General features: G+C 44.8%; 1 protein-coding gene across 1 annotated transcript in view; it reads right to left on the reverse strand.

The window, feature by feature from the left end:
- SLIT3 (slit homolog 3 (Drosophila)) overlaps positions 1–12,132 on the reverse strand; it is a gene marked incomplete at its 5' end in the record, with an annotated part of 547,731 nt that overhangs the window by 222,658 nt on the left and 312,941 nt on the right. Inside the window, one exon of the mRNA XM_011997974.1 lies at positions 1,902–1,973. Within this exon, the coding sequence (XP_011853364.1) occupies positions 1,902–1,973 (72 nt within the window). The remainder of the gene's footprint in view (positions 1–1,901; positions 1,974–12,132) is intronic.

Here is a 12,132-nt window from a genome sequence, read left to right on the forward strand (position 1 = left end):
TCGTGGGATTATTTGCTTTCTTAACAATCAAAAACATAGTTGGTAATTAACTGTCCAGCCTTGCTTATACATCAATACAATATGTTCTTTTTGGTTAATGGATCCATTTAAAATTAGTGTCATGAGATCTGACCGATATATCACTTTATATACGCAAAATGTTCTTTTGGGGTTCAATCATCAGAAAGCTGGTTGACCTTGAGTTAGTCACTGCCCTCTCTGGGCCTCCATTTTCTTGCCTCCTGACATTCTGGCAGGCTAATTAACATAGTTGTTTCTGGTTCATGTGAACAGTCTTGAGTTCTTGGACTGCACGGAACGAAATGCTAGAAAAGCACTCTGAAATGTTAAAAGTGCCAGTTCAGGATGAGAGAAGATCTCTATCTATTTAGTGGTTTTGAAGGTTTGGCTTTTCTGTATCTCATTTTCTCAGGAAGATGTAAACTCAGGAGGCTATTTCTTGAGAGAAACCTATACCTGTCCTGCAAAGGAACTCCCATTCTTTGTGGCTGTGGCTGCTCTACCCCGTCCTCTCCTGCTCTTGGGAAAACACCCTCAGAAGCAGCAGCGGGCAGCCTCCTTGTCCTCAAGCCCCTTGCAAAGTCCTCTCTGCTTCTCCGTTCCTTCCACCCACCCCCAGAGACGCCTCTGCCCTCTTGTGTGCTTTGCATGTTAAACACCAAAAGCTTTCCGCTAAGGCCACAGGGGAGGCAGATAACCTGCATCTGGAAGCCATCACCAGCTGCCTTCAGTGTGCCAGTAAACTAAAACCTCTGCATTCATTATAGGGAAAAGTGACAATGTCTTTTTTTCTGAGCCTCCCTTAAGACGTCTCAAATTGAATCTGGGGCTGCAGAGAAGGCTACTGGGCAGAAGTGCTTGCTCAGCCAAACCAGACCGTCTTCCCTATCCCTCTCCAAAAGCATGTTCCGACCCCGTGGGCACAATGGTTTAGGCAGAAAATTCAAGGCATAGTCCTTGTAGGGGCCCAGGAGTCATGAATAAGGGGTCAGTAGTAGAAGCCAGGTAGGAAATAGTCAAAGTTCAAAAATGTCATGCTGGAATAGTCCTGCCTCTTGACTGTGGTGACAGCTGCACGAATCTGCACGTGATGAAATCACACAGAACTACACATGCCTGCGCTCACACAGGCGTACGCAAGTGAGTACACGTGGAGCTGTGAAATCTGAAAACTAACATCTGTGGGTTGTACCAATGCCAGTTTCCTAGTGTTGATACTGTACTGTGGTTATGTCAGATGCTACCATTGGAGGAAACTAGTACACGGACTTGTTTACTATTTTTTGAAACTTCCTGCGAATCAAAAATAATTTCAAAATAAAAAGTATAAAAAAAATCCTAGGGCAGTGGAAGTGGATCTGGCTATGTCTCCCCAACTTCCTGGGATACAGGTCTCCACGCTGTCTCTCAGGCGCTGATGACGATGCTGTTAGTAAGAGTGAGAGCTTCGGCACCATCATCATCAATGTTCCAATTGATTGACCACATACTATGCATGAGACACTAAGATATTTCTTTCTTTTAAACACTTTCTCAGTTGCACAAAACATGCCCACAAGGTTACCATCCCCATTTTACAGAAGATGATAATGATGCTGGGCAAAGCTGGCTTGCACCAAGGCTCTGTAGGGCCAGACTCTAAGTCACCAGGCACTGAGGCTCCAGTGCTTATATCTGGGGATGACAAACCAGCGAAGTACAGGTTTCTGTGACACTATTGTGGCATCCAACGTGTGTTCCCTAGAAACCACTCGAGCACAGCCCTCAATCTCATCTCTGAAGGCACCTGGACCGCCCTCCTCTCCCATCCCTCACCCTCACTCTGGTCAGAGAGCCCGAGTTAGCCACATCTGTAGTGAAGCAAGGAAAACATCACTTACAGGTTCTTCACATCGGTGATGCCGCGGAACGCCTTCCTCGGGATCCCCTGGATCTGGTTTTCACTCAAATCTCTAAACAAGAAGAGAAGAGGCACACTGCGTTAAAGACCCGGGCTGTCTGGATCTGCATCTCATTAAATGATAACAATCCCCCCCACCCAGGCTGCTGCCTCTGCCGTCAGAGTGTATGGGGGCTGTTTGGTCTCAGGCCCCGGGCTGCTATAAGCATTCACATTGTTCTTCAAGTGATGGCCTTTGCTGAAATGGTTACCAGGCGGAGCAGCTCGCCTCCAGGGCGGGCTCTGTGGGTGGTCTCGCACCTCCAGGCCACGAGCCAAGATGCTGGCTTATTTGTTGCACATACTGCACCCAATTCTCTGTTTTCCCACCTCCCGGAGACACCCCCCTGCCCCCACTCCCCGCCCCTGCTCCCAAGCCCCACAGGCACTCCTCCCCCACTGTGGGGTCAACGCCGCAGCTCAATCTCCCATCTCTCAGAGCTGTCCTCTGCTGCTCAGGACAATCTGCCTTTGTCATGTGGGATTGCAACAGAGCCTGCCCATTCTGATTTTCTGATGCGGGATGACCACTTCAGCTTATTCTAGAGTCCCAGAGATTCCTGGGGGTCCCTGGATCTTCTTAGTGACAGGCATGATAAATTCGAATTGCATTTCCACAGATCCATCCGAAGTGGGGGTCCCACAGGCACCTCATCTAGCATTAAGCAGTGCCAGCATGTTGCTTTAAGGAGGGTAAGGGATACTGTCAGGTCCCACAGCTGGCTAAACCTAAGTCTTGTCCTAGGCTCTAAGCCTTCCCAAAGCCCTATTTCCTTTCTAAGAAAGAGACGGGCTTGTTTGTTTTGCTTCCCACTTTTAGTTTTTGCTAGACCAAACATGTGCACTTGTTTTCACTCAGAACTCAGGCCTGCTTGGATCTCAACAAGTAATCAATCTGTAAAGACCCATCAGGGCTCCAGAGCGTGCAAACTGGCCCTGCAAAACACTCATGCCAGGCCTCCCTCCTGCTGGTCCCGCACAGCCACGGGCTGCAGAAACCTCTCTGAGGACTATGGCGTGGTGGGGGGCGCACAGCCAGGGGCTAGGGACACAGCGAGCCCTTTACACTTTCTTCAGATATAAAAGGTGTGTCATACAAACACACACCACTATACATACGCAATTATTTTTTAAAAGAACACCCCAAAAACCCTCAAATATAAGGTAAAAAAAATTAACAATGCAGATCTAACTACTGCTACCAATCACGAGTTATATATATAAAATTCCACCAATATGACCTCATAATATACAGTCTATTATAACCTATTATTCTTGTTTGCTATATTGAGAACATCTGTCCCTGTCATTAGTAGCGCATTGATACCAACATTTTTAATGGCTGTATATCGTCCAACTGTATGAGTGGCTACATGGTCCCAAATCGTTGGGTAGGCATTTATTTATTTACTTGCTATTTAAAGAAACACTAGGGTGAATTTCTCTGCATGCACATTTTGGGGATACTTGTCCAACTATTTCCTTGGTATGGGGTCCTATAAGGAGACCTTGCTGGTCACAGGTTAAACGGGTCCTGAGTTGACCTAGAGACAGATTGTACCTGTGGACACTCCCATGCTGATTTTCCAAGGGCACCTAATCAAAAGCTTTAGATGACTCCAGATATATTTGGCAGGAGAGATCAGACGACTGCCCTCCACTAAAATCTGGGCAGTCTAAATGAACATTTTGCAAAGGGGCAGGAGGGAAAAGAGGAAACAGAAAAGAGGTATCCACTTTTTTCTGATCTCCCATCCCCTGCTGAGACAAGCCATGTGCTCTGAGCAGCTAGCTAAAACGAAACTTGAGGATCATCTGGGGCCACTTTTAGGCCCACAAAACAAGGCTCAGACTTGGGGTAGAGTGCAGGTATAAGTACTAGTGGTTTCTGGGGCTGAATAACAGGGTGCTTCCCAACTCAAATCCACTTTCCTCTGTCTGCAACCGATGTAAGTAAATTCAGATGCACAATGAGCCCTGTCTCAGGCTCCCCCAGCCAGGCCTGATTCAATGAGCTGGGCTCCAGCCTGGAGTCCGGGCGCTGAACAAAGCCCATGATGACAGCAGAGGTCAGGCGGTGTCACCAAGGCCACTCAGCTGCTCTCCATCAGCCTCTGGAGCAGGGGCCCAGGTCCTGTCATCCGACTAATGCAATTTCCACCAGGCATCTGGGCAGCACCCAAGGCTCTGGAAGTCACAATGAGTCCAGTCTTTTCTGCCAAATGAAGCTGGTCTGTAGGCCACCGAGCCTTTGCCCACTACCCTCCCAGGCTTGGCTGCTCTCTCTGGCGGCTCTGGAAGATGAGCCCCAGTCACACTTTTGGAAAATGGTTGATGTGATCAAAATCAGAGGCAGGGGCAGCAAACAGGAGAGAGGTATAGAGCTGTCAGCTTGACCCATAGTTGGAAGCTGGATGAGGGGGCATGTATTCCAGTAATGCACTAACCTTGTTGGAATAGACAACATCCCAAAATATACTGGGAGGAGTAGCAGTTGTACAAAGGTTCTGGTTTGCAATACGGTGGGATGAGGAGAGGAGAGTGATATTTAAGCAGAAAAATCTGGCCATGTTGCTGGGAGACCTCCTACACAGGCGAAATCCTGCACTTGGGTGGGGCAACGCTTTGGTTTCTGTTCACTATTTTCTTGCTGTAAATATAACCAGCCTTGCTCCTACTTTAAGGAGCCCAGTTAAAACACAGCTTTTTTTTCCATCTCCCTGTCACTGCTTTTCTCCTGTCCCAATTGAGCAAAACAGTAGATTGTAGGGAATTTATCTGTTCCCCATGACAATCTGCTTGTAAATTTTATTAATTTTATTTTTCATTGAGCCTCTCTTCTCCGGCTAACAATACTGCTGCCATCCATCTGCAGGACTGTATATTGATTTCATAAATACCTCCAGTGGGCTGACAAACTGACAGCTTTAATGGTGTTACTGATGGGGCGTGGAGGAGGGTTCAGGGCTGGGTGCTTCATTTTCGGTAACCGTCCCTTCACAATTATCACAGGGCCTTTGTGAGAGTTCCTAATAGTGTGTTTATCTCAGCGTGGTGCCAGAGCACGGAGCTATTGTTAAGTACTATCCTTGAGAGAGACAAGAGCCACCATTTTCCACTGACACTTAAATAAAAATAACAAAATCTATCCACAATGCCCAAGAGCCTAGTGCTGGCCAATTGCTTGTTGGGGTTTTAGTGCCTCCCCTTTCATGAGGGAAGCAGCTCAGGGCTGAGGAGGGCAGAAATGCTCAGAAGTGACCCGAGAAGGGGATTTTTGTTTTTTTAAACACTAGAAGAAAGGTATGAGATTGGAGTAGGGTGCATCTGGGTAAGTAAAGGAAGATGGCTGGTGGGAAAGGCTTTCTTGGTTGGGGAGTAGGGCTAGGAATTGGGATGCCTTTTTAAATAATTAGGGTTCTGAGAGAAAAGGAGAACTGCATTAGCTAAAGTGCATTTTCCAGCTTCCGGAAAATGATTAACTGACCGATTATTCCATCCAAAAACACAAGACCAAAGAGGACTTATTAAGGAGACAGTAAGTCAAATAGGAGTTGGCAAGAACCAATATATCCCCCTTCCAGCCACCCTCCCCACTTTTTAATTTACTAAAATGCTTTGGACACAGATTAACTTTCTTCACAAATTTATTATTGCTTCATCTACCTTGAAATGGGAACTACAGACACTTTGATAAATGGATTGAAAGCCTGTCTAGTTCCAGTGGAGGTTTTGAAATGCTTCCTGGGGCCCTCCCTGCAATGTCAGGCATGCTTTGTTCTCGGAGGAGCAGAGAATGACAGTTCCCACCTTCACCCCTACCCCTGCAAGACTAGGAGCAGGAACACGTTCTCCTCTTTGCCCTGCTGGGGACGATGCACTTGTCTTGGTCACATTCATGCTACCAGGAAATCCTCTCTGTGTTAAATGGCAGTTTGTGGAGGGACTTTGATCCTAGATGTCACTCCCAGATTAATTCTGAAGCTACAAAATGGGGCTTGGAAGCGCCTCAAAACTTGGAGATTTGTTGTTTCTGAAGTAGGGGGGGTTACTTACGAGCTGTATGATCATTCAAGTTATTAAAATGCTCTTTGCCTCAGTTTCCCCAACTTTACAGTGGGGATGTTAGTGTTACCAACCTCAACAGTTAATTGTGAGAGCGAAATGATTACGTGTAGAGCACCGTGTGGAATCATTTGCACGTTAGTTGTGTGAATCTAGTCAATTGCATGACTGTCTCACATCTCCAACTGTCAAATGGGACTGCTTTCCTAAGTCATATGGATACTGCACCCAGAAATATCAGTCCCAACTGGAAGTCTATACAAGTGCCATTATGACATTAAACTACAGCTTGTAGTGCTCTGCAGAGCACTCTGCACAGCATCTAGAACACTGTAGGCACTCAATGAATAGCTGCATTTCCTTTTGTGTAGTTTCCTCCCATTTAGCATTGGATTGACATTGCTGAAAATGTCCTTTTTCCGCATCCCCAGGACATATGCCTTCAACTCTACAAAGAATAAGACACATAAATGTTGCTGTACTCTTTCCATAAAATCTGAGGGAGGGATTAAAGTTTCTCTCATCTATCATCTGGACAGGGGTAGCCATGTTTGATTCTAGATTCTTTTGGATAAAATGGGAGAGCTGGATTCAGAAATAAAAGGTCTGTCTTGTGTTGGATTCTCTCAGAAGCAGACACCGAGCCAAGGACACGGGGGTTAAGTGATTGATTAATGAAGTGCTCCCGGGAGAGACCAGTGAGGGATGGAAACCGAATGGAAAAGGCAAATAAAAGTACAATCAGGTGAAGTCTTGGCCTTAGTCCAATACCATGGGGAACTCCTGTCTCTGAGCAAGGAAGCTGGGCTTTTGCAGCCTTGCAACAGACAGTCCTTGGTTAGGGACCACTCAGGAGAAATGTAAATTCCCAGGCTCTGCCTGCCCTCCATGAATGCTGGGGGTGGTGGCTCCAGCACCCCAAGGACAGATTGCTGAAGATGTTGCCAGCTAGGAGACTTTAGCAGTGAAGTTCAAAGAAGCAGGTGATAGGATCCAGTAGCAATAGAAGGAACCCAAGGAGATCCACCCCAAAGTATTCCTAAGAAGGCTTCGGGGATAGTTCTAAATCTACAAGTCCTCAGCAGGTTAAAATATCACTATCAAAAGATAGCATATCTGGGACCGAAGATCAAGAGGCTACATGGGAAACTAACTGACCAAAGAACGTGGGAACAACCCAATCTGGCGTCTGATGAGGTTTACACTTCTTTGTTTACCTCCTCAATCCCTCTGCACTGAGACCAATGTGGCGTCTTTTCAGTAACATTAAAAAAAAATTCCATCAACTCTTGATTAGTTAGGCTAAAATAGGGGATGATCTTAAAAGCATTTATATTTGGAACCATTATTGGATTTGCGATCAAGGCAATGGATTACCATTCTGATTCTCTTTGGCCTGAATATATATTTAAATTACTTTCACATTCTCTGCCTAGTAGGAGGAAACCTGCCCATTGGTGCATTCAGTATCAATCAAAACTCATTTAGGGATTTAAAAATTTTTGATGGAAAATCTACGAATCTAAAATTTCCTGTACTCTCAATAATACTACCATCTTACATAAAGCTGCAGTCTTTGCTCCCGCCCCCTGAACTCCAACTTTCTAATATATAGTAACCCGGTGACACATCGCTCTGTGCTAGGAACTAAAGGGACAGACACTGTTTTGCTTACCTTATTTTATACAGCAGGAGGGACAAACATGCAGGAAAAATTATCCCCTGGGGATTCTACAATGTGGACTTCAGGGAGGATTTATCTTAATAGGTACATCTCTTCTGCAGGCAATTTATCTTAATAAGCAAGATTATATGTTTGCAGTTGGGTCACTGTCAAAATCAAATGAGCACCAAGCATATGTCCCAGCTAAGCTCTGGTACCTCCAGCTGGGTGTCCAGTCAATGGCAGCCTTTGTCTGAGGAAGATTACAATGGAGTAACTGATTCATTTCCTGAAAGAACTACCACCTATCTCAGGGATCCAGGGAATCAAAGTATCAATGGGGGACAAAAAAACGCCAATTATTTCCCACTGCTCTAGTTGTGTTTCTGAATATTTCATTGCAGTGAGAGCTTACATTGCGTGTTCCCTCGATGTTAAAAAGTTACTGGATGAAGGATATCAATAAAAGCTCTTTCTGCAATCCTTCCCCTCACAAATTCATCAGAAAAGTCCTGGCCCTGCCATTCAGATGTTTAATACTGACAGATTAAGTGTCAGCTCAGCTGCTCATTTCCCAAAAAAATGAATTGAATACCTAACTATGTGTTCCACTATGGTTGAAGTTGAGAGAGAAAAGTGGATAGTCCCAAGTTTCTGTCATCCTGCAGTTTACATCCTTATTTATCCCAGACACAAAGAAATAGACTCCCTTACTTTTACAAATATAAAATAAACATCTAGACACCTCAAAAAGTGAGAGCAAGGATGGGTGGTGGCTCATGCCTGTAATCCCAGCACTTTGGGAGGCCGAGGCGGGTGGATCACCTGATGTCAGGAGTTTGAGACCTGTCTGGCCAACATGGTGAAACACCAACTCTACTAAAAATACAAAAATTAGCCAGGCATGGTGGTGGGCACCTGTAATCCCAGCTACTTGGGAGGCTAAGGCAGGAGAATGGCTTGAACCCGGGAGTGGGAGGTTGCAGTGAGCCGAGGTCGTGCCACTGCACTCTAGCCTGGGCGACGGAGCGAGACTTCATCTAAAAAAAAAAAGAGAGCACCAGTTTCACTGTTTCTTCCTTTTTATCCAGAAGAAAGCCTGTCTCTAAACTCACACTATGGGTTGCTCCAGACACCAAGCAAAAGATTTTATAGTTTATTTTAGTCGGGGTCCAAAATCTTTTTAAATTTTCAGAAGGAAAAGAGAGAGATGCCACTCTGAATCACCAGGATTCACAGGGAATGCAGGCTTGTTTCATCAGGTACTTTGGTTTTATCTTTCAAGGTGGACAGTTTGGGAAAAATCAGAACAGTATAAAGATATGATCAAGAGTTGGGATGGTACCGGGCAGTTGTCATAGAAGAATGTTCTGATCAGATGGACCATGAACCCCGCTATAAGAACAAAATAAACATTCATTCCTGTTAATTTTTTAAAATTTAAAGTGAGAATAGAACTGTGGTTATGTTTTCTTTCATTTGTGTCTTTATCTTTGAGAGATACATACTGAAATAAGAATAAAATGATGATCTCTAAGTTTTGCTTCAAAATAATATAGGAGAGGAAGAAGTGGTAGAATAGATGAAACGAGGTTGGCTGTGGGTTGATATTTATTGGAGCTAGGTGATAAAGTGCGAGGGAGGTTCATTTATCATCTGCACTTTGCTTTTATGTATGTGTGACATTTTCCGTAATAAAAAAAAGCATGCAGATTCCTGGGGTCTATGCCAGACCTATTGAATCAGAAACCCTAAGGATGGGCTTGAGTCTAATTTTAAACAAGTTTGAGGACCATGGGTGGAATGATTATTGCATCGGATTAGGTGCTAAGTTCACATCCCGGTTCTGCTACTCAACAGGCTGTGTGTCTTTAAGAGTACCAGTTCAATTCTCTGAATCTCAACTTGCACTTCTAAGAAACTGGGATAGGCATCAGAGGTAATGGACAAGCGAGTGCTTTCTAAACTCTAATGTAGTATATAATGCAAATTCTTATCTTCAGGTTCTAGCATGAAGTTCACAAATATAACATCCTACTACCTTAAATGTTAAAGTCTAATTTTAGGGAAAATTTTGGGAGCAGGATGCAAAGGCCTCCTGTGTCTCAGACACGAGACTGCTGATGTTGGATAAAATGCCTGTGGGATAGGCAGAGTCACAGGAGATGGCTGAAGTGGGGAGAATGATGACATTTAATCTGTATTTCAGAAATCCACTCAGAAGCCCGGGGAGGCTGACCTAGAAGGGTAAGAGTTCATGGATGGCTACACCCTCCTCTGGGAGCCAGAGACATGGCAGAAGAAAACCAAGCACTTTGTCCTTGGACTCCTTCAAGCTTGAAGAGGAGACAGGTTGCTGGGATTAGGACATTCCTGATAGGGCCTCACAGACCAGGGATTACCTACAGTTTTCTAGGAAGGCTGAAATCTGGAAGAAATCACTACAGGGCAGGTGATGAGCAGGGCTGAGCAGCCAGGCTGAGAAACAGTCCTGGAGCCGTGACTGAGGGTGAAGGCCTGAGGTCCAAGCACTATGAAGATAAGACACTTGGTCCCAGGGGAGCATTCTGACCACAGGGAAAAAGGAAAAGAACCTGTCAGGCTGCAAGCTTCTACAAAAGGTTACAGATGGAGTTGAGGTTATGGGTTTGCTCTGTGACTAGTTACCAATGTGAGTGCCTGTTTTGTCTCTTTCTGGGCAGGTGTTCCAAAGATTGCAAACTCAAATGCTTCAGGGTTGTGCAGGTAAAGTAAATGAGGAAGTCAGGCTGCATGTGGACAACAGGAGTAGTCAGAAAGTGAGCTGGGGATGTTATTTCAACAAAATCAGAACAAAATAATTGGCCTCTGTGCCGGCCAATTGGATGCTTCACCCTGGGAAGAACTTGACCTGCAGGCTCAGATTTGTGACCGGCGAGGATGCAGAGACTGTCAACTCTTCAGGGGCGATCTGCTAATTCCAGAACGGCACTGTCCCACGGAAATATATCACAAGCCAAGAATGCAATTTAAAATTTTCTATTAGCCACATTAAAAACAGTAAAAAGAAACAGTTGAAATTAATTTTAATATGATATTTAACTCAATATATCCAAAAGATTGCCATTTCAAGATGTAATCAATATAAACATTTATTAATGAGATGTTTTACATTCCTTTTTTCATACCAAGTCTTTAAAGTCTGATGTGTATTTTACACACAGCTCAATCTGGACTGGCCACATTCTGCGTGCTCAGTGATCACACATAGCTAGTGCCTACTGTATTGGACAGTATGTTCTAGAATAAGGAACTTGATGCTGTAGCTACACGGCATCTCATTGCCAAGGGAGGGAAAACGTCTTCAGATGTTGGAACCAATCTAAGGAGCCTGATACAAGACTGCTTGGGATGTTTGAGTACACAGATAGGAAATGTGGAGGAAAATCAGTCAAGGTTGAAAGCCCTGAATCCAGGGCAGAAATCCATGGTTTAGAATATTCCATTCATTCAGTCATTCCTCCTGTGAACAAATAGCTCTTCGCAGCCATAGGATTTAATCTGAGTTTTTCCAAACCACCACTCTTCCAGGGCTATCAGGGTTAACCGATGCTTCCAGTCCAAACAGAAGCTTTCTTCATTTAATTATCATCTGCAACTCCAACTAAGGCTCTTTGTGTTCATGAAACAGCATTATAATTGACTGATCATCTCCAGCAAATGGGACAGAGGCTGAGCTTCTCAACAGCTCACTAATCCCTGGGATTATCTCAATTTAGCGACATGGCAGTTAGTTACATTAGATGGGATTGAGGAACTCTCATTATCAGCCCAATTATGCCCTCTGTTCTGGTCCAGGCTTCCCTGTGTCACTAAGTGGTCCAGGAAATATCAGTGGGGTTCCAACCACAGGCGTCTCATTCCGCAGTGCCCACGTACCTCATTATATACGCTTCGGGGGTATACCTGCGATTTTGGTGTCTTCACATTGTGTGCAGAAATCTGGTGCTGAAAATCATCTGATTGTAAAGATCTAATTATGTACCTGAGATAGTCCCCTGCCAATTTTGGGCCCAATGAGAAGTTCTGGTTTAATTTATCAACCTTAGTTGGGTGTGGACAGGGGGCTTGTTCACCTGATTCAAAAGGATGGAGACTGGCGTTTTGTTTGTTTCTTATTGTTTGAAGCTATGTGTCTGCCCAGTGGGATTTGGGAAAGGGAACCCATTTCTATACAATTTATCCTCCTCTGAGGCTGACATACTGGTCCCCACCCCCTCTGTCCCTCTTCCTTGGCAGCCATCTGAGGTTTTCATCCCTAATTTGATTGTCGTAGCTGACACTGTCAATCTGAAATCCAGTAGCATGTCTAATGCTGGCTGGACAAGGGGAAGGCAGGGGGAGGAGAGGGGGAGGCAAATTCATCTCGAGAAGTAGCTTTATGTAAATCGATCCTTTGGCCCGA

The sequence above is a fragment of the Mandrillus leucophaeus genome, unplaced genomic scaffold, assembly GCF_000951045.1.
Source record: "Mandrillus leucophaeus isolate KB7577 unplaced genomic scaffold, Mleu.le_1.0 Scaffold115, whole genome shotgun sequence".
Lineage (NCBI taxonomy): Eukaryota > Metazoa > Chordata > Mammalia > Primates > Cercopithecidae > Mandrillus > Mandrillus leucophaeus.